This window comes from Sycon ciliatum, chromosome 10, assembly GCF_964019385.1.
Source record: "Sycon ciliatum chromosome 10, ocSycCili1.1, whole genome shotgun sequence".
Taxonomy (NCBI): domain Eukaryota; kingdom Metazoa; phylum Porifera; class Calcarea; order Leucosolenida; family Sycettidae; genus Sycon; species Sycon ciliatum.
Window position 1 is genome coordinate 17,086,537 of NC_088652.1, and position 22,889 is coordinate 17,109,425.

A 22,889-nucleotide genomic window follows, 5' to 3' on the forward strand; every position below is an offset into this window, starting at 1 on the left:
TGCAGAGCGCCACTTCTTTAGTGTGCGAATCAGCTGTACGCGCTTTTGCCAGTTTTGGTGTGGCCCAGGCCTACAGTTGTAAGGCGATTTTTTTTCCTGTTTTGGTATCGATGCAGAGTGCCAGAGTCGTACCCCAGCTATCCATGATCGTGCTCTTGGCACCAATTACGATGTACCGGTACTACAAAACAATTGTAGAATATGTATGACTCTGCCTTTACACCAAAAATGGAAGAATTTGCGACGGCTGGATATGTTGGTTGCGAAACTTAGACCCCCCCCCCCAGTGAGAAACGGCACACATATGCAGCAAGGGGTCCTAATCGGGACTTACTTCATGGCTATAATTACACATATATTGAGCAACCGAAAGGCTTTAGTTTTAGTTCAACAAGCAAAATTGATAGCATCGAGGAGGAGAAGGAGAAAGAGTCAAGCATTGAAGTAAAGCCCTTCGACTGTTGCTGCCCAATGCAGTTCGTATTGTGCAAGTGTGTCTTATTGGCTCTCTTGGTGTTGTCGCCATGTTTTGGTTTTTGCAGGCAAACATGTTGTCGAATGGCCCCCACATACAGCCAAGGCTGATGGCATCACTTGTGCTCCTAGGTATGGCTACTGTAGCGTTTCTGCCGCTAAGTCAATCTGCTCCCGCCCCAGCAGGTAAGAGTTGGCCTGCAATTATGTAACGAGTTACGTGGTAGTAAATTGTCCGTTTTCTCTACTTTCCGGGACTATAATGTGTTGAAACTATTGCTGTGGAGGTGTTCTGGAACCAAGTCTTTGCTACTTTGTTTGTGACACTGGCGTACATGTATGTATCATTGTTATTCACTGCTGTTTCATGTTTTATGATTATTGTCTCATCGTCCCTCTATGTATTGCCATCAGGTAACTTGTCGCTAGTATGTGCAAATGTGGACGAGGTTGAAGATTGCATTCAACAAGACGCCAGTGTTCTCGTCAAGTGTGAAGCTCGCGGTGCTGGGCAGTTGGACGTGGAGTTGCCCTCTTTCGCCCACGCCACCACTAGAGCGCAGAGGGTGACCGGTGGAAAGGACTTCTTGATCACCATCTCCGCCCGCCACGCGGAAAGCCGTGTGAAACACTGCGCCCGTGCCTCAAGCCCGAGTCAGCATCAGGAGTCTTGCTTTACACTGAATGTATGCGAGCCCGTGGGTGAGTAGATAATGTCACTGTGTATATTGGAGATAGTCTGCAGCTCGAGTTTCGGAATATTTATCGACTGAAGCCGAAAATAACTTTTGCTTGTTTCTGTTTAGCTTTCCCGAGTTTGATTGCTTTCTTGACTGCCCCGCCAATTCCCAAGCACCGTACTTGAAAAGTATTCCAAAATTCAAAGGGCAGGTTCTCTCTATTGCTCTTCGTTTGTCTTGGCCTGCTGGAAGCTTATACAGTCTTGAGCGGTATGTCCAATTTTATACGACATATTTGGCATATACAAGGTACAGATTCAGTGCACCACAATGCACTCGAACCTTGCTGATAAGAGGAAAATTGACAATACAATCGTTCACTATGAAAACACCCACGGTTCTCGTGAAACTCGGCTGGAGGCCGAGTATTCCCCTTCCGTAGGAATGCCACCACCCTTCATGGACCAAGGCGCAGATGCAGGTCCTAAAGCGGTGGGAGGTGAGTAGATCAGACTTCCCACAAAGTGGTCAAAGACCGAAAATCCCATTCGCTGCATCCATGCTGTGCTCGTGCCAAGCTACGAGTTCACTTTAGGCAAACTAGTATTCCTCACACTAGGGCTTTATAATGCCGGCAGAAAAATTGGCAGAATTAAGTATATTTTCTGGTAATTTTATGCATGTTTGGTATGTGGATAAAGAAATGGAGCAGAATTCGAGGAATTGCCCGCCATAAGGTTTGTATGGTTCTGCCAAATTCACTGCTTTTCGAGCAGAATCTGCCACCTTTTCGAGCATTATCCGCCAAGGCCTACCTCACACTGCTGAATAATGCTATCATAGGTATTCATTGGATGTACAATGTAGATGAACCCGGAGCATGGTGGTTAAAATCAATGGATGTCTTGTACGGATAAAATTCATAATAAACATAGACTTATTTTTGTTGCGAACAAGATTCAGTCGTCCTGTTTGTTTGTTTTTAGTTTGCAGCAAACAGACGACTTGCAGTGGTGATGATGCAAGTTTTTTTTGTGTTTCAAAATTCATCCAGCCAGTCAGTCAATCAGCTGTCGTTAGAATGTTTGGTCAAGTTTTTTGCTGGTCTGATGGCTTGTTCACATTGTTTGTTTCTCTTTGTGGTTCTATTCTCAGATGGAGCAGCAACATCTTCTGGTGAAGGTTAGTTCGGAAACTCCAAACCATTGTTTGTGTGTTTGTATTTGTACTTATGGATTCTCTGCAGGCCTTAGCCTATATCAAGGGAGTCTCGGGAGTTTTAAAGAAACCGCCGATATTTTTGCAGAAAGTACCAATTTAGCACTGATTTTGGCAAAAATGCTGCTTTGGAGCCTCTTCAAAATGCAAATATAATTTTGTCCTGGTTCGAGTCCTGGTGGTGACTGTCAATTTTTTCTTCAGACTTTTCCCGTTTGTCTCTTTCCCTCAAACCAGTGAATATCTTATGACTTGGGGCTCCCCGCGTGCTAGTTTGTACGTGAAGTGTGTGGGTTACAGGGACGGCTGCGTCCCACACGCCTGTGTGGATTCACAGGAAGTGTGAGCTGCGGGGTCTGAGGAAAGTGTTGAATAGTCTCTGCTGGGATGACGACTACACCATAGGTCAGTGGTTGGAGCATCGCTGGCTGCAAGCGAGGGTCCCTGGTTCGAGTCCTGGATGTGACACTCAATTTTTTCTTCAGACTTTTCCCGTTTGTGTCTTTCCCTCAAGCCAGTGAATATTTTTTGTGAAAATAATTAACAGCCTTCCAACTTGGAAGGTTCATGTTTCACGGAGCAGTTAAATCACATTACAATTTGCAAATTTAACTCTGGGAAATCAGTTTGCAAATTACCTCCCCTGAAATTGTCAGTGAAGTGATGCATATATTTGTGTTTTTTTATTCTACCTCTCTTCTGCATTGCAATGTGCCTAACCAGGCGATCATGGTGACGTCACTCCTGGGCAAGCACGTTTCCTCGCCCGCGGTATGTATTATGATACTCATACTAGGCGTATTCCATGGTTTCCTCGTGTGTTTCAAGATTTAAAAAATAGAAAGTAGATCTACTCGAATGGAGAGCCAAGGATTAATTGATATGAAAAATAGAAGAAGAAAACACATGGAAAGGAGTTATGAAGCAACGATTCACGAATGAACAAGATGATAAGCGGTCAGTACGTGCGATAGCAGGCTACTGAGACATTCAGCGTCGGACCTAAGACCTAGCTCTAACACATCTCCAGTGCGCAAACCAACAGCCTTCCAACTTGGAAGGTTCAAGGTTGGGTAGGACCAAAGAGGGGAAGGTGAGAGCAGCGGAAATGGGCATCAGCTAAGTCATTTTCATGCGTTTTCTTCTTATATTTTACATTTCATACTGGCTCATTATCCGAGATAAATTGATAGGAAAGAAAAAGGACCAAGGAACTACAAGTTACGATATAATGTCCACTAATACCACCAGTTACTTGACAATGAGCTCATGCGATAACATTGCACGACACCGGCCTGACATTCTACAAGTAATAGTAACTGCCAATCAGCTCGAGCATATCTTGGATGCACACTCCAACAGCCTTCCAACTAGGAAAGTTCAAAGTTATAGGAATAGTACCAATTTTAATGCTAGTATTTAATAATATAGGAGGGGGAGGTGCGTGCAACCAAGACAAGCACAAGCTGAAAGTCTCAGCTGTGAAGGACGTTGCCAGTTGTACAGGTATGTGAATGACGTAAATGGCAAAACCATTGGACAATATAGTCAAACCACGATTAAAGACCGCATAGCAACACACCATGCAGTTCAATGCATACAATTGAGAATCGACAATGTGCAGCCTAAATATTTATACCAAAAACTCTGGATACTGCCTGAAAGGTAGTAGATTAAAGGTAGCTATGAATGTCTTTGCAGGTGAAGCGGGGCTTGGCATGGTACTAATGAAAAACCGGAGCTGATTAACATGTATATTATCTTGCCTCAGTACGGAGGTAAAGAGACTTTAATTAACAGATTGCCTTACCTACACGTGCAGCAATTGGTATAGATTTGAACCTCACTCTATGTGTTATCTGTTCTATTATGATTCTCGTTGGCTGACTCATCGCACACGCCGTTGTTAAGACGATCTGATTTTCTGGAAAGGTAAGTACGCTCTTGGAGAAATCCTCTCTGTCTTTGTATGTGCATTACCAAGAATATAATTAAAACCACCACACCACCCCTCCCCCCTTCCAAGAGGGTTTGATCTTTTGCGGGGCATTTTATGCCGATGATGCAACGCAGTTGTTGCCAACGGAATTTGTTGATCTTTTTCTGCGCTTGTTGCCTTTATAGTCCTTTGTGCTAATGGATGAAATCCTGACAGAATTTCCAGTTGATGTCATTCCTATGATGCAATGCGGCACGCTGTGCACGTAATATCAGACGAATCCTGAACCTGTGGTGGAAAAAGCCCTATTTAATCCTTAACAAACTAGTGCGAAGAAGAAACGTGTTGTGCGATGGCACCCCCTTAAAAATGTCGTAAATCACTTCTGCCAGGAACATTGCATCATAAAAATGATGCCAACCTGAAATTCTGTCAGGATTTTATCCATAGTCACAAAGGATGATGAAGACAAGGAGGGTATGCGGAAGTTGCAGACCATTGGGTGGGGTTATGTACTCTTGGCATTACCTAATGGGATGTCTGGCATTATCGATTCACGGCATGAAATAGTACTTCAGGTCATGATCATCTCCTATGCTGCAAATTCTGTTTCTTCCCTATAATCCGGAATTTGGAGAATTTGAAAATGGCCCTATTTCTCCGCACATGGGTTTGGAGAATGAAATACTGCAGTAAAATACCGGTCTTTTCTACATGTATTCCGTGGCTTCGATAAAATCCTTCATTATCTAGACACGGCTAGATCTATCCCATTTTTGAAATCTTTTATTTTAATTTTTATTTTACTAGTATTTGAAACTCGGATGTTGAGCCAATAATATACGTAGAAAGGAAAGGGACATATGAATACGAGTTAAGAGTCTCAGTACTCTGTCAGTTTTGTGCCTAGTTGTTGCACTTTCTGACTCGATATTATTATAGTATCTGGTTACAGTGATGGAGAGTTACTCTTTAACTCGTATCCATATGTCCCTTTCCTTTCTATTATTTTATTTTTATTTTTTAATTACGCAGTTGGGAATAACCGCACTACTAGAGAGGTTTTGCAGAGCAAACATTCGTGCGGATTTTCGTTTGGGGTCACCGTGGAACGAAAGTGCGGGCGAACATTCCAAGCTTTGCACCCCAAAGTTAAAGGAAACTCAAAACAAACTTTCGCAGTAATTTTTGCTGATTGGGGACCAGTGGCGAACCTGTCTCATGCAATGTGTTGTGCTTCATCTTTCATAATCGAGTAGATCTACTCTTGGCTTGGTCCGCTAGTTCTAGTTTTCCCATTTGGCAGCCCATGTTGCTTCATCTCCGGAACCATCTCCGATCGCCTGCTTTAAAAAAAAATTCCATATATGGATACGCCGGATTACGGCACAGGCCAACCCGTTTGGCTGTGGGTCTCTGCCCAGCCATGGACAACGTAGTCTAAGAGCTCTCATCTCTCTGAGTGCCGTCACTCGCAGGAAATAAATTTTCATCCGATTGAAGCTCCGAAGATGAGTTCTCAAACAAGCGCGAGTGCACGCGTACTTATTCTCGGAGTGGAAATCATGCATAACACAAACTCTCGCGCAAACATTCGCGGAAATATTCGCAATCGCGGACGTGAAAATCCATGCGAACGTTCGCTCAGCAAAACCTCTCTATGATTATAGTGATGTTTGCTGTGTTGCAATGTCCCTGCAGACGAGCCCAAGCCTGCCACAAACGCTGACCTATACGTTGGACTGATCGAAGGTATGGTCTCTAGCACTAGAGTAAGAGCAGAACTGTACTACAGTCGACTTTGCGTATTACGACACTCGCGGCCGGGCATCAGAAAAGTGTCCTTATCCGTGAAGTGTCCTTATACCCGAAGTCTCATTATATGCTTTACAATTGGATGGGACTTTGCTCTGGTCATGGACATTCTGTCGTTATTCGCGAATTGTCGTTACATCCGCAGTCGTTATTAGCGAAGTTGACTGTACATCATTTTGTTAAATATCTTTAACCAGTATGAGTAGTGTACATATACTGTGGTCTTAGGGGCTAAGAAACGGGGCAGGTTGCCATAGAGTACTGCCGAGCGCCGAAGAACAGCCAGGCTGGAGTTTCATCAATTTTAGGCTAGAATTTCACCAATTTTTAGGATCAGTCTAGGCTGGATTTTTTTGCGGATAAGAACAGAAACCGTAATGTACACTATACTGTACACTCAGACGTATAACTATGCATAAATGTATATGTAATACGGCATCATCGAAGAAGAAAGAAGCTGGTGTGTTCGCTAGAATAAGAACGGGCTAGGCTAGAACCCTGACCCCCCTCCCCTCCCCCCCTCCCAGTCATTATTTTGGTACCCTACAGTACTATACTGGGACGCGAGACCCCTCTACTACTCTAGCCACAGGAAGAGCAGCTCATGCCCTGTAAGGCAATACATGTTGATACGCTAGTTTGTGACCAAAAACTAATGACAAGCGGGAGAACGTGACACATGTGCAGACAAGCAGTTGAAGACTGCCACATCGCGCAGTTGTGGTGATCCAGTATGCAAACTGTAGAACTACACAACAGTACCGGCATAAATATTTTCATCGACGTTCTTCTCACTGTCTTTGTAGAGAGGACATGTAATGTAGAGAGATTGGCTTTCACCAACAGTACATTAACCGGTTTACCGCAAGAGTTGAAAGTGGCCGAGTCTCTGCTGCTCTTGTTCTGCCCCCCGCTAACACCCGATATGGCTTTCGTACAATTTCTTATTTGGGCGCTGCCAGGTGGAATACACTTCCACCGGCTTGCCGCATGTCTAGTTCACCACCTGAATTTCGCGCATCCATCAAATCATACCTAGGGTTCCCTGTAAAAAGGCGCTGACGCCTGTTGGGAATTCCCTAGTAAAAGAAGAATATATAATAATGATAAATAAAATAAAAGTATTAGGAAATAATTAGAGGCCACATGCCACGTACTGCTCTTTTCTCTCCGAAACTCAACACTTGCAAGCCAGATATGAAAGAAAGAAAGAAAAAAAGAAAAATTTCCTAACACTTTGTGAAATTCTCCGTGAAGTCCAAATAAAAGTATGACGAGTATAACTATATGTTCTCTGCTTTTTGCTCTTTTTCTCCTTATACGATTTTTCTCATGTAAACAGGCGAGAAGAATGCCCAACATGGTACGTACATGTACATGTGCACAATGCTACTTTGAAGTAGAATCTCTGCTGCAGTTGATGTGTTCTGAAATTTGCAGCCCAAGCGGTGCAGCATGTGAAGAGTTCAGATGCAAAACACAACACATCTGTTTCATCTTTTTTTTCCCCCGATATTTTAGTGAGGGTTGTATCTACATCCATATTTGGCCACCATTTTTGAAGTCACAGGGTTGCAGTCAAATTTTAAGTGTGGCGTTTTGCCTGATGGTGCCTCAAGACCTTCTGATTACACAGAGCGCCGATTTTCGTTTCAAGAGCAAAGATGTGCAGCCCGAAAGACGGGCGCTTGCCCCGCGAAATGCAGGGATGCTGCACGGCTTCGGTTCAGAGAATTCCTGTTTTTCCAAAGCGAAGGAAGATGCTGGGAGAATCTTGTTACGTTTATGTTGGTAGTGTCAAAGAATGGTACCGTACTTCCGCACATATAAGCGCATGTGGTTATGTCCGGACATAAGCGCACCCCCAATTATAAGCGCATGTGCTTATATGTGAACACTATTGGCGAAGCATCCGGGAGCTGAATATACTGCTAAGCATTGTGATAACACCGTTGTTTAGGACACAGACAAATCTTTATTGCACATATAAGCGCATGGGCTTCTACCCGAACATGTTCACACAGCAAAAAATCTTTTTTGTAGCAAATTTTCACTTATAAGCCCATGGGCTTATATGTGGGGAAGTACGGTATATCCTTACCATGGTGGACTGGTAGTCATAACTCGTAACTTATCGTTCAATTCTTTTTACTTCTACTGGTTCAACATCAGAGTTTCAAGGAATGATGAAAATAGTGATTTAGAAGGGTGTGAAAAAAGAGAAGAAAACGTCTGCACACAAAAAGTTGAGTGCCACAACCATGACTGAAAGCAGTGAGCTTAGCTTGAGGCCGGAGATGGTCAAAACACTGAGCCATGGTGTGGCTAGCAAACCAGCAGAGAGGCTGTTCAATATCTTCTTCACACCTCAAAACTCGCCCTTGCAGTGATACATACTGCAGTGGCTGGTATGACGCCGTCCTCACTGTATGCACGCATTTCACACACGGGGAACCACAATGAATTTACCAATGGTTGACATATGAATTGATGCTGTTGAAAAGGGAAACGTCTGAAGAAGAAAAAATCAGGGCTCTGGGGCTCAAAGAATGATGAATGGTGTTATTTCTTGTTGAGCGTTTATCAGACGACGGGTCATCAGTTGGATGCCGAAGGTCAATGATTGAGACACGCCATTGGCAAATTTCTGAACTGACTACTTTCCAGGTGACAGGGCAGGAGTAGAGGGGAGGGCATGATTGCAGATGTACTATCACTCTCAAGCCCTATACCAACTTCCACACGTCCACTGATGACAATGCCTAAAGACCTTATGGTATTTTGAATCTGACAATGTGGTTGTTGCTGCTGCTCTTTTTGTTGTTGTTTGATTTTAATTCTTTGTCTCTCTGTGTATCCCTCTCTGTCCCTCTCTCTCTCTCTCTCTCTCTCTCTCTCTCTCTCTCTCTCTCTCTCTCTCTCTCTCTCTCTCTCTCTCTCTCTCTCTCTCTCTCTCTCTCTCTCTCTCTCTATCTATCTATCTATCTATCTATCTATCTATCTATCTGTCTCTCTCTCTCCCTCTCCCCCCTCTCCCTCTCTCTCTATCTCTCTCTCTCTCTCTCTCTCTCTCTCTCTCTCTCTCTCTCTCTCTCTCTCTCTCTCTCTCTCTATCTATCTATCTACCTATCTATCTATCTATCTATCTATCTATCTGTTGCAGATTTTCAGTGTGATGGAGGCCGTAGACTGAGAATTATCAGCAACGTCGGTGCAGGTCGCACTTTCGGAGAAGCCCAACAGGTTTGCCAGGATAGGGGCATGGTCCTGCCACCTTCCAATTTCAATTTCTGCATGAAATTCTTTGCACACCAAAGGCTATTGGACGTGGAGCTGGACGAGCCATTTGCTTGGATTGGAGAGAATCTACATACAGACAATTTACCCACCGGACATGCTTCGGCAAACAACAATGGCCATTTCGTCATGTCTACCCAGCTTCCTGTCACGATGTGTATTAATGTAAGTAAAGTTACATAGGCTGCACGGTGCGGACTAAGCATGGCCGAAAATGCCCAGAATGTAGAATTTCTGTCGATGTGATGTTCTGCACCGCAACACGGGAACGCGACATGTAGAATCCCGGGAACACTCTTCGCACTCACGTAACGTCAAGGAAACCTGTTCTGCTCTACATTAACGTAAAGAAATCAAGTGGAATGTGTATTCCGGATTTCCCATTCTAAATCTGGTAGTTTTCTGTGTGATTTGAATGAAACCTGGCAGATCCGTATGCATTTTTTTGGCTTGTGCCACAATGCGGAGAACCTTATCTCAGCATAATATTATAAATCTGGACCCCAATTACGCAAAGCCGTCGACTCAAACCCCAGCATCCTGCTCTCCACGTGATTTCTCGACGTTTCACGTATAATAACAGAACCTCACTAATATCAACAACCTATTGCTTCGCTTCTGCTTACATAGACGCCAATTCTTTTGAAGTGGTTTGACGTTAGAATTGTTGCTACCATTTGAAAGGTTTGGTCCTAACATTACGTCAGCAAAGTGACCCGGACACAAAGGCTATTAGTAACCATATTACCACGGTCTATACTGTATAATACGCCAAGACTGTACTGAATGCAGAGCTCCAGCCAAATTTCAGGAAGTGAGATTTTTGAGCCCAGAGTAACGACAAGGCCCAGAGGTGCCTTCATGCAAAAGTTCGCATTCCAAATCTGACTAAAACCACTTCAAGGGGGCCAAATATGGATTTAGCTACACACCGTACATGTTAAAATACGTCCTTTTCGGATTATTATTATTATTATTCACACATATCCGCCGGATGAGTACGCGTGGCCCATGCACCATGGGGGCCCACGAATACAAACCAGCATATGTTCCCTCAGCAATACAAGCAAGCAAGCACGCAAAGATAAATGAGAGCCCAGGCAGCGGAAACAAAACGAAGAGAGATGAGGACATAGGCAACGAAAACAATTCCAAAGCATAACCAGGGATTGAATGTGTGCATCTGGGTACGACAGTTAACACGGCTAGTGCATGTGTTTTCGGATTACTATGTGAAACATGATTAAATTGACATCTCACGCTTTGCATCAAAACTCTTCATAATTATGACGTAGTCGCTGGTCCACATTTGCAGGAGGCAGCAGCACGCTAGTAGCCTTTATACTAGCCGTGAGACACACTTCTCTAAAAAATTAGTCGATATCATGTAATTAGGCAAATTTGCCTGTTTGTTCTTCGACTTAAAAAAAAAGAAGAAAAAGGAAAAAAAGATCACATCCGTGAATAGACACACAGAACCTGCACCAAGTTCTTCCGACCGCCAACCTATCCCAATGTCCCAACCCTGGCCATCCCAATGTCCCAACCCTGGCCATCCCAATGTCCCAACCCTGGCCATCCCAATGTCCCAACCCTGGCCATCCCAATGTCCCAACCCTGGCCATCCCAATGTCCCAACCCTGGCCATCCCAATGTCCCAACCCTGGCCATCCCAATTCCCAACCCTGGCCATCCCAATTCCCAACCCTGGCCATCCCAATGTCCCAATCCTGGCCATCCCAATGTCCCAACCCTGGCCATCCCAATGTCCCAACCCTGGCCATCCCAATGTCCCAACCCTGGCCATCCCAATGTCCCAACCCTGGCCATCCCAATGTCCCAACCCTGCCCATCCCAATTCCCAACCCTGGCCATCCCAATGTCCCAACCCTGGCCATCCCAATGTCCCAACCCTGGCCATCCCAATGTCCCAACCCTGGCCATCCCAATGTCCCAACCCTGCCCATCCCAATGTCCCAACCCTGGCGGAGCCAACAGAGGACAACAACTACAGTAAGACCATTATGCACACATTGCACAGATCACATACACAGCATTCCCTCACTAGTGGGACTATTGTTATTAGGCTAGGGCCTGTTTTGGACTTCCCACTCTAGATAAAGAATACAAAAAAACAAACAATCGGGTGTAAGCGACCTCTGGTATTCGCGACCACCTGTTTTTGACGACCGTTTCTCCATGCATGGACAGTTCTACACAGAAACTGCACTGGATACAGCGACCACCTGTTTTTGACGACCGTTTTTCCATGCACGGACAGTTCTACACATAAACTGCACTGGATACAGCGACCACCAGTTGTTGCAGAAATAAACACACACACACACACACACACACACACACATCTAGCGAAAGACGTAGAGCAGTCAGTACTCACAACCTGTGCTGGTACAGTGGATATCGGATATGACGACCCTGCATATAACGACAGGTTGAGTTTAGCGACACAATTCTGTTGCCCAAGTCGTTTAGTAAGTCCTTTGTGAAGATCGGGTTTAGTGACAGATCGAATATAGTGACATTTTGTTCTCTCCCGAAGGAGTGTTGTTATATCCAATCTCCACTGTATATCAAAAAGGAACACAATGGTATTGCTGATTGCTGGAATTCAACCAAAGGGGTTTGTATTTGTGTTTATGGATTCTCCACAGGCCTTAGCCTTTATCGAGGGAGTTCTTCTGCTTGTCTGTTTATATCGTGTTTTCATGCAGACACGTGCATAAACCAGTGTTGTATAAGAAGAAAGGCTGCCGATCCACCCGATCCATAATGGTAAACAAGCTGGTGACCTGCTTCCTCTTACAACTTGGACGGAATGACAGTACATGACATGATTCCATTGCCTGTTCTGTGCTCCAGATCGCTGTCTTTCCCGTTTCCCGCATGGATTCTCTTCGTTTAACCTCTCCTTGCATATACATAATTATATACCAATCGTTATTGCGTCTAACTTGAAGGTTGCGGCCCGTGGGTGGATGGGTGGGTGGGTGGGGGTTGGGGGGGGGGGGGGGGGGAGGTAGAGGGGGCAATGACCTCATGTATTGTTACTTTGCCAGATCAACCTGAAAAGAGTCATTACTCATGCAAGTGACACAAGCCACACAGCTTAGTGACAGCTATCCAACAATTACAAAGAATCACATTGCATGTTTCCAAATGCATCTCAGATATTACAGAAAGCCTGTAGCACACGACAAAGCTGTACAGAGCACCACACATCATTCATTGCAACTAATAGGGTGTAAGATACCTGTATTCGAATGAGCATTGAGTACTGTACCGAGCCGGAGGACTTTCATTTTTTTAACCTGTAACTAGCGACCACCCTGACTAATGACCACCCTGACTAGCGACCACCCTGACTAATGACCACCCTGACTAGCGACCACCGTGACTAACGACCAGACTGGCACTAGTGACCACTTCGTTAGACACCGACGGTCTCGCATTCAAAATACAATGTGACCAGTGAGAAGCGACAGTGTGCAGTTGTGCCCTTGAGAAGCCTAGCAGCAAATACCAGCGGCATTTTTTGCCACATGGTCAAATGCCATCCTGACTCAAAACTGGAACAATTTTGCAAAATCTTGGACAGTAACCTAACTAGGCGTAACTAAGATGTTACTATGCAGTTGCTATGACAACTGCCTGCAATACATACTGTTAGGTACCTCCTCCCGTACCTTTTCTAGCTGGCCTGCATGCACTTACGTACTCACCTTTTGTCTCCTTTTGTTCCGTTGGCCTGGGTAGCTACTTGCGCGCCCATATTTGCCATAGCTACCCAGGCCCTTTATCTTGCCGTTCAGACTTGATCTCTCTCTCTCTCTCTCTCTTTTCTCACTCGTCAATAATCACCATGTAGTCGTTTCGTTCGTCTTGGTCTCTTGTCTCGTCGTCTTTAATAAATGTCGTTCCCCCAACCTACCTGTTCCCGTTGTAATGTCTGGATAATGTGTCGTCAGTCGTCCTGTTTCGAACTCAACAATACTATAGAGTGATGCCTTCTTCAATACCTTGCATCCTGATATGATCACTCAAATCAATTTGCTATGACCTAGTAGGTGACTTCTACACAAGTCCGTTTAGGTGGTGCGGAAGAGGTTATTATTATTATTATTTATTCTTCTTTTACTAGGGAATTCCCAACAGGCGTCAGCGCCTTTTTACAGGGAACCCTAGGTATAATTTGTTGGATGAGCGAAATTCAGCTGGTGAACTAGACATGCGGCAAGCCGGTGGAAGTGTATTCCACCTGGCAGCGCCCAAATAAGAAATTGCACTAAAGCCATATCGGGTGTTAGCGGGGGGCAGAACAAGAGCAGCAGAGACTTGGCCACGGGTGGTGGCTGCAGTGCGAGCACCATGGGCGCGCAAGGTAAAGCGGTCTCGCAGAAGAGGACTAGCAAGTCCATTCAGGCAGCGGTAAACAAATACATAGGTTTTGAAGTTGAGACGTTTCTCAAGGGCGTACAAGTTAGTATGACTGTATAGAAGAGTGGTGGGAGTCATTCTATCCAACGAAAATATTCTCTTTAATGCTACGCGGCTGGCAGTAAGAAGCTTGTCATATAGGGTTTGTGATAAGCAATGAATATATGCAGTGCTGCCAAACTCAAATGTGGACTGAATGATCGATAAATAGAAAAGTCGTTTGCCAAAAATGCTGATATTCTGCTTTGCATGGACAAATGCTCCGACCTTCCTATTGACAGTTGCACATACTGCATCCACTTGGGTTGAGAAAGACAGATGTTCGTCAACCAGTATTCCTAAGTACCGAGCGTAAGCAGATGGGGCTATGGAAGTGCCCCGGCAGTTGACTGCGGTGCCAGGTGGCAGCTCCTTGCCCGGTCGCCTGAGCAGGACAAACTGAGTCTTGGAAGGGTTTAACACCAGTCCCTTCTGATCTAGGTAGCGATACAGAGCGGCAAGGTCAGCACTCAGCTGGGTTGTGATGATCTGGATGGACTTGTGCCTGATATAGAGTGTGATATCATCGGCATAAAGTTGATTCAATGCATGTTGGAAGCACTGTGGTGCATCACGGGTGTAAATGCAAAATAGCAGTGGGCCGAGCACGGAGCCTTGTGGGACGCCTCTTGTGCAAGGGCGGGCCCCACCTAGCTCTTGTCCTACTCTTACTCGCTGGACGCGTCTGGTCAGGTAGCTTGCAAACCAAGCAAGTGCAGTGTCAGCAATGCCAAGCATCTTCAACTCGTCAATGAGCTCTTGATGCTTAACTCGGTCAAAAGCTTTGCTCATATCTGCAAACACTATGCCGCAGTACTCGTTGTTATCAAGGGCTTGGAGCCATTCGTCGACCACTAGCGCTAGGCAGTCCTCACACGAGCTGTTGGTACGGTAGGCAAACTGATTGTCAGGCACGTACATGATGTTGTGTAACTTAAAGAATGCAATCAGCTGCTCCAAGACAACTCGTTCTAATATCTTGCTGCATATGGGCAATAATGAGACTGGTCTGTAATTAGTAGAGCTTTCTGCATCGCCTGATTTGAAAACTGGGCTGACTGTGGCATTCTTGAAAATATCTGGTACACACCCTGTGCTCAGAGATTTATTGATAATATCAGTGAGAGAAACTGCTATGGAATCACGACCATGCTTCAGTACGGCTGGTAAGACATTGTCAGAGCCAGGTGACTTACTTGTGTTTGTTGCTTTGAGCAGTGTGGTGATGTGCGCCACAGTTACGGGTCGAAAATGGGACAGTCGAGCAGCAGTAGTTGGCTGTTGGGTGGCTGGGCGTAAACATATGTCAGCAGGCCGGCTTGGATCGTGCACTATGTTAGCAAATGTCTCTGTCAGACTACTGAGAGATGCAATTGGCTGATTTCTTACTTTCCGCCTGCCAGACAGACTGTTAAGAAGAGCCCACTGACCTCTAGGATTTCGTCGGAGTGCCGAGAACTGGTGCATCAGGAAACGGGATTTAAGTCTCCTACTCAGAAGCGTCCCCTCGCGTCTGACAGAACGATACTGTTGCTTAAGAACCATATTCCCAGGCTGCGAAAGGACTCTTCGATGCAGAGTAGTTCTGCGCTGCAGCAGTTTCCGTAACTCTGGTGTTGCCCACGGTTGAGGCTTAGGTTTGGGACAGAGGGGTAGTCTAACTTGTTTAGATGGAGCATGCGTATCAGTAGGAACAAGAGCTGAGTCTGTTCACCATGTGGCTCCTGGAATCCTGGGCTAATACCCATTCCCCACTAGCCGCACCGCTTCAGGCGTGGGAGTTCAGTTGCCAGCACTTTACTTGTAGCGGTCTATCTCTTTCTCTCTCTCTCTCTCAAAAGCAAAAGCAAAAACAATGTGAATCAACATTTTTATATAAAAAACACACACCATTAGACGGCAAAAAGCAGATGGTGACTTCCGAGCATTGCATAGAAAGATTATTGATCGGTTTGGGCGGTGGCATGCTTGTGGCATGTAGAGACATGCTTGCGCAGAGAGCTTGAATGCGTATAGACTTTGTCGCAGCCAGGCTGTTTGCAAACGCTTCGCCGCTCGCCAGTGTGGACAACCGTATGTTTCTTGCGGTCAGAGGAGTTTGTAAATTTCTTCTTACAGCCGGGGTAGGGGCACCCGAAAGGTCTCTCGCCGGTGTGAAGTCGCATGTGGATTTTCCAATTTTCTGACCTGGCAAAGCGTTTGTTACACGCTGAGCATATAAACGGCTGCTCGCCCGTATGTACGCGAACATGGTTGATCAGTATGTACCTTGCTCTGAATGGGCCGTTCTCTTTCTTACAATTGGACCAGCGACAGGCAAAATGTCGACTAGATATGGCATTCACATGCTGGTTCACATGCTCCACGAAATCACCCATACTGTCGAATAGCTCGCCACATAGAGTCACATGGTCCGTTCTCCAACTGCACCGCATTTCAACCTGGCCAGGGTTGGGACTGGGAACGAAGTCACCTTGCGCATCACCATTTCCGTCCACAACAAAAGGTTCTTCAGCAAGGTGGCCATCCTCTGATCCGCCGCCGTATGTTGCAGCATTGCTGGCCGGTGATTCATACCCGAGTGTGGGTTGGTCTCCTTCAGAATCACTGTGACCATAGTTGGCGGTAGCATATCCGGTACTGTAACTGAGTGATGATGCTGCTGCTGCTGCTTGCGGAACAGGAAGCTGGCGGCTGTCTCCAGGTGCTGGTGGTGCCCCTGCACTGTGTGGGAGGTTAGCAGCTGTTGCTGCTCTTTCGGCTTCTTCCACACTCTGGTTAGGGTATACCGTTATGACTTGGACCAAGGGAACAGGATCCGGCAGTGAATACTGCTGCGGGTGCACCGTGCTGGTGGCACTGCACTGTTGAAGGTACACGCTGCTGTTGGCACTATGCTGCTGCACTGTACCTGGTGGCGACTGTTCCTGCTCCAAACAGGCGGCAAAGGGAATGAAAGCAGGTGGTTGCGGCAAGCTAGCGGCACGGTACTGCAAGGGAGTGAACGTATATTGGGGGAAGTAGGAATCACTGAACTGCTGCTGATCCAAGCTGCCGGTGGTACTGTGCTGCTGACCAGCACTTACCAGGGTTGACATGGTAACAGGGGTTCTGTTCCTAATTCCAGGATCTGGATAAGGTCGCGAAGCAGAAGCAACCGGAGCAGAGGCAACAGGACCAGCTGCAACAGGTCCAGAAGCAACAGAACCAGTAGCAGTCGGTTTAACGCACATTGCTGCTGGTACTAAAGGTGAAAGAGAGCTAACCACTCTGCTTTGCTGTCCTTCGCCCGATCCTGTTTTCAAAGAAAGAGACTGCCATAGCTCCTCCTGACGTTGTGCCGTCGAATTGCTAGACGTGTGTTCCTTGCTACTACTAGTACAGTGGCCGTGGGCAGGGTATGATGATGACATACTCGCTACTGTACGGTAAACTACACCTGGAAAGAAAAAAGGCTAACGAAGCTGCTGCAGCTAGAATTGATGAAGCTATTGCAAGCTCGTTGAGAGATTAATGCCCTTCGACAACGAAACACAGATAATAAATTCGGACGGTGTTCTGACTCTGAAAATGCTGCAGCTTCCAATCACCGTGACGTCGATGGTGACGTCGTAAGAGGTGCTTCAAGTTCGTTAGCGTCCACGACTGCTACGTACTGCAGTATGAACACAGGTGGTCGTGGGGGGGGGGGGGGGGGGGGGGGGATCGGCTATCCGGCTGAGTTATTCCAGCACTTAGGGTTCGCCTCTACGTACCGGTATGTTAAGCACTATATAACATGATGAAACCGATGTTCTTACATGACACGTGATCGTTGCCGGGGCCATGGCCAATAGGCGATCTTCCCGCCGCGGGCATAATCAGGCCATCAGGACCGTTTGACGTCATTTCGGGAATGTTCGGACCGTTTGACGTCATTTCGGGAATAATTTTTCGACCTTTCGACCTTTCCACCTTTGACCTTCCCTAATATGTTGCTTCGCGCTGTAAGAAATCAAATCAAGCACGCTCTGTCTGTCTCTCGGGCCTACGGCCCTTGGGCTGCAGGCTCGGGCAAGATTCAGCCATCATGACCTCCTGAGCGTGCTTGATTACATACATTATATGATCGATAACTGCTGCCGAGCAATTCAAGAGAGCCCTATCTGATATTGAAGTTCTGAAATTGTAAACTCTATGCCAACAGTTAAGAAACCTCTCGCTGCACTTCATGTTCCCTGGACTTCCAAAAGTTTTGCCCATCCAACAAAGCCTGCCAATGTTCACATAATTATAATTATCTCTTCATGAAATGCTTCTCGGCGACAAGTAGCAGTTTATTTGAAATAAATAATCTCGCTCGCGCACTCCTCAGTCAAAATGATGCTGTAGCTGTGTTCACTGCATATTGCTGGAACTGGAAACACGAAAAGTACAAGTGTAGGTGACGCGACTTTTGTTTGTCACCACTTGGCCAAGTAACTACGCGTTGTCAAGAAGCTGTGACGTCAGCCTTCAGCGGCGACGGCCTTATACTTAATAGGTGCAGCCGCAGCGCCTCTTGAGACAGACATGTAAAATAATAGTTTTGTCTTTTCACTTGTATTTAATTATGTCGGCTCAGAGGCATTGCTACTGTATTCTCATTGCTGCTGCGCTTGAGTACATGACACAGACAATGTACTTTTCATTTTTTGTAGCACCTACACGAAATTTGTATCAGGGATTTCGGTATGCAGCGGAAGATCGCTATATCTGACAAACGGACAATTGTACAGACTTGAACATACTTTTATCGTCTTCAGCAGCCACAACTTAGTCAGAAACAGCTCTATAGAAATTGTGAGAATGCATGCGAATGGATTCATGAATCGATTCAAGTGCATAATTGAACGCACTTGAAGAAAAGAGAAGGCACTATGAGGAGCGGGTGAGGCAGGTCGAGCAAGCCTCCTTTGTTCCGGCGGTCATGTCAGCCAGTGGCGGAATGGGTCCAGCATCAACAGCACTGTACAAACGAATTGCTCATCTGTTGGCGGAGAAGAGGGGTGAGCATTACTCTCATGTTATGGCATTTGTTAGATGCAGGATTTCCTTCAGCCTTCTGAAATCCTGTATCATGTGCATTCGCGGTTGTAGGCGTTTAAATTTTGGTTTGAAATTTGCACCCTCCTGCGGAGCCCACGCTGCTTTGGCAGTGGCGGAGGCTCGCTTGCCGACGTAACCGTCGGAGATCATCATGAACAATGGACTGACTAATTATTCACTTGTCCTGTCTTTATAAATAACATGTTATTGCATATGTTCTTGGTTTAGTTTTTGGCCTTTTTCGTGCTTTGGAGTTGATAACATTTTCCTCACTATCAAAAAAATAAATAATAATTGAACGCATGCAGCCACTGTACTCTAGAATGACTGGGTTAGAGGACAGTCATGTACAATTTCCCTATGGTGCGGAAGATCGCCATATCTAACAAACGGACAACTGTACAGACTTGCCGATACTTTTATCGTCTTCAGCAGCCACAACTTAGTCAGAAACAGCTCTAAAACAGTTGTGAGCTCCTATAGGTTACGAGTTTCTAGAAAATACCACCTTGGACCTTAGACTACTCTGACTGTTGGCCTCTAACTGTTGGTTCAAGTGTTGCCATGTTCAGTTGGCTTCGGTAGTGATCACAGATTCACAGACTCCGTCTCCGTGCCTGGCACAGTGTTGGCTTCAGATCGCGGATCTTCCCCGGCAGTCGCACACGTCGTTGATACCCGAGTGGCCAGCGGGCAGAGAGCCCGGAGAGAAACACACCACACCATGTACACTTTACACTGTACACCATGGTACACTGCAAGGACACTGCAAGTACAGTCATGATCGAGTTTGTCCCATTCCAGTACTGAGCAGGCATTTTCCCCGGTCAGAAGGAAGGACTGTTCACAAGTTAAGGCAAATCTGACCAGAGTCCCGAGCATAGGTAGGCAATGACTGCGTTATTCCAGTACCACTTTGCAAACAAACACTGGGATGCGGAGAACTCGTCAAGGCGCAAGCACCCTTTACCTTGGGAGTTTAATTTGGAAGGATAACCCATACAAGTTCTAGTAGTCTACATGACGTCACAGGGGCTAGTTGGCCAGGAGGGTGTGATGTGGGTGGTGATGTGCGTAATGCTCTCCCCATGGTGTGTCCACGGCCCGTGCTCTCGCCTCTCTACAATGTTCTTCAAAACGCTTACGAATAGTTCTTTCCGTCTCACCAACATACTCGTCCGCACGCACTGAGCACTACGTTGAGCAAATGACATCCGGGGACACACATTTACCAACGTGTATACCGGCATCACAGGCACGACACTCAACAGGCATTCACACTTCTCTTGGGCACTCAAGGCGAGACAACGATGACGACACCAACATATCCTTGAGTGAACAACCGGATTGGAATTTTTTACTAAGGCCACAGCTTCCGTCCTTGACATGTAAAGTAGCGGTGCAGCATCGCAGCCTTCGCAGGCATGAATCGTGGACGCGATACTACACGTACGTCTTTACTGGGCGAAGCCCGCCGCCGTGCAGACCAATACCTGGCTAAAAACGTGATTTTTTGGACTTTTTTTGGACTTGGAGCAAAATTCTGCACACTTTCGCGTATTTCCATGATCCGACAAGTTGCGCACGGTCTGCTCACATTCAAATACAGTGCTGCCAGCAAATGACAGCGTGCAACAAAAAATCTTTCCTTGCAAGGGCACATTCTCGGCCATAACTCTGTCAGATCGAGACAAGATTTTCAGAGATTTTGCAGCTCTTCATGCTCTTTCAACTGATGTAGCACTCGATATGATTGATTGATTGATTTTATTTTACTTCGCAAGTTCAAACGGGTTCCTGGCCCAGTTATATGAAAACGAAGGGTAGAATTTGCCAAAATCCTAATGAGCAACAGCATAGGCAATGTTATCATAGAAGTGGAGTACTATGCGAGCGAGAATACTGAGAAGAAAGGAACATGTCAAAGCCTGACGAAACACAACCTATTTCAGGCATACATAGGGAAGGCAGGCTAGCTTAAAATCTTGCAATCTGGATACGGTGCGCACCTCTCTAGGCAAACTGTTCCACAGCAATACTCCTGCGGTGGCGAATCTCGTTTGGCCACACCGACTGCGAGCTGGCTGGCTGAGCAGACCATTGGCATGCTGATGGCGCGTACTTCTGCCGCTTGATATGAATGTACAAATTCGATTTTTCAGTGATTTTACGACCAGGCTGCCTCCTTAATTAAGGTGAAGTGTTGGTCTTGGTAGACAGAATGGGTGAGCAGATGGGTTAAGCGAGGAGCTAATTGTCCTACCCTGTCGGCGGAGGAGCCTTGAGCATCAGAGCGGAACTTCCAGGGCCGAACTGTGACCTTGGAAGGCCAAAAGTCTGCAATCGTTACTGTGCTGAAGTCTTCCGCATCAATGACCACGTGAGCGTAGTGTAGCTGGGCACGATCACGGAGTAGTGCCAGGGACTCGCACTTTCATTGTACCCACGTCGACTCCAAGCACTGCCGCCATGGCCATTGCGATTGTAAAATGTGACGTGACGTCTTTCACAATCATATCGCCTTTGGTCAGCGCGTGCAGCTAACCTACGAAGTCTACATGTACAGTGATGGGCACAAGTATCTGTATTCTGGTCTCTGCACTCCGTGCTGAAAACTCTGAGCAACAAGCAGCAAGTACACAGACACGTCCAAACAATGATACGTACAAGTAGATCCAGCTGCGCCACTCCCCCGCCCTGACCTCGCGTGGTACGGAGAAAATCATGAGCAAGAGCGCGTACCATTTAACCATTATGGCATATGAGTGGGATGAGCGCCCATAGACCAGCTAGGAGAGAGCCTAAGGGAATACAGGGTGAGCCTAGCCACTGAACGCCCACCCCGCACCCTGGGACAGAGGGCCGTACAGTGACGCCCCCAACTACTGATTGAAGGGGGACTGGTAGGACCGTCTGCAATAATGACCCCGCACCGAGCGGCGAAGCCGGCACTCGTGTTGGCCTAGCATCCGTAATAACCAGGCCAGTCTTCATAATGAAGACTGAATGTTGATCTGCGCAAAATTGTACATGTAGTTCTGAAGTCAAGTCTCTACCACGGCTGGCAGCACATTCACTGAAGGTACGCGGCTTCTGAAGCGCTTCTGTGGTATGTTGGCACAGCATGACGGCAAGCCCTATGGGCTAGTGATGGCGCCTCCTAACAGCCTAAGTATGAATTTAATTTGCTTCTATTGCAAGCAGAAGCAACTTTTAAAATTCACACTTAGGCTGTTAGGTAGGTTGTCAAAGATCGTTAGTTATGTCCAGTGGTTGTCTTTTGTTGTCGCACTACATGTCACGCTTATTGAGTTTTCTCGCACTTGCACCTTTGTGTCATTATTGCTATGTGCATAGGTCACGAATTTTCCCTGTTTACTTTAGCTATCTGCTTACAAGCAGCAGTTTCACACGACGATCGTTTCACTGTGTAGATATAGACGGAGAGATGGAGATGGAGAGAGAGCTGTTAGCCAGTTAGTTGTAGAACGTCAGTATCGTCGGTCAGTGTCGTGCAATGTTATCGCATGAGCTGATTGTTTAGTAACTGGTGGTGTTAGTGGACAGTATAGCGAAACTTGTAGTTCCTTTGTCTTTCTCTTTTGTATAAATTAAACCCTGGCTCTCCATCTGAGTCCATTCCTGCACACCTGATGAGCCGTCTATATCTATACGGCGAAACGATCGCCGTGTGAAACTGCTGCTTGTTACCGCTGCTTATTGTCCATCTAAATTGTCATAGTCGAAGTACAGTGCTGTTTTACTGAGCCGTTCGGTTTTTCATGATTCTTGTTCGCATAACTTCCCCTTTTATTAGTCTTCGCATCTTTTGAGCCACACAAGTTGTGTGGAATGTTGCTTTGCGTTCTTGAATCGTGGTTTGACCGTATTGTCCAATGGTCTTG

At 46.2% G+C, this 22,889-nt stretch overlaps 1 protein-coding gene across 1 annotated transcript; it reads left to right on the top strand.

Annotated features, from left to right (window-relative positions):
- The first annotated feature begins 384 nt into the window (after positions 1 to 384).
- Positions 385 to 12,374, top strand: LOC135826095 (uncharacterized). The gene is made up of 10 exons (XM_065338731.1): positions 385 to 444; positions 543 to 660; positions 889 to 1,176; positions 2,310 to 2,336; positions 3,096 to 3,143; positions 4,284 to 4,304; positions 6,013 to 6,063; positions 7,469 to 7,489; positions 9,290 to 9,588; positions 12,156 to 12,374. The coding sequence occupies exons 2-10, from the start codon at positions 549 to 551 to the stop codon at positions 12,165 to 12,167; spliced, it is 879 nt and encodes a 292-aa protein (XP_065194803.1). The 5' UTR covers positions 385 to 444; positions 543 to 548; the 3' UTR covers positions 12,168 to 12,374.
- Positions 12,375 to 22,889: the final 10,515 nt, after the last annotated feature.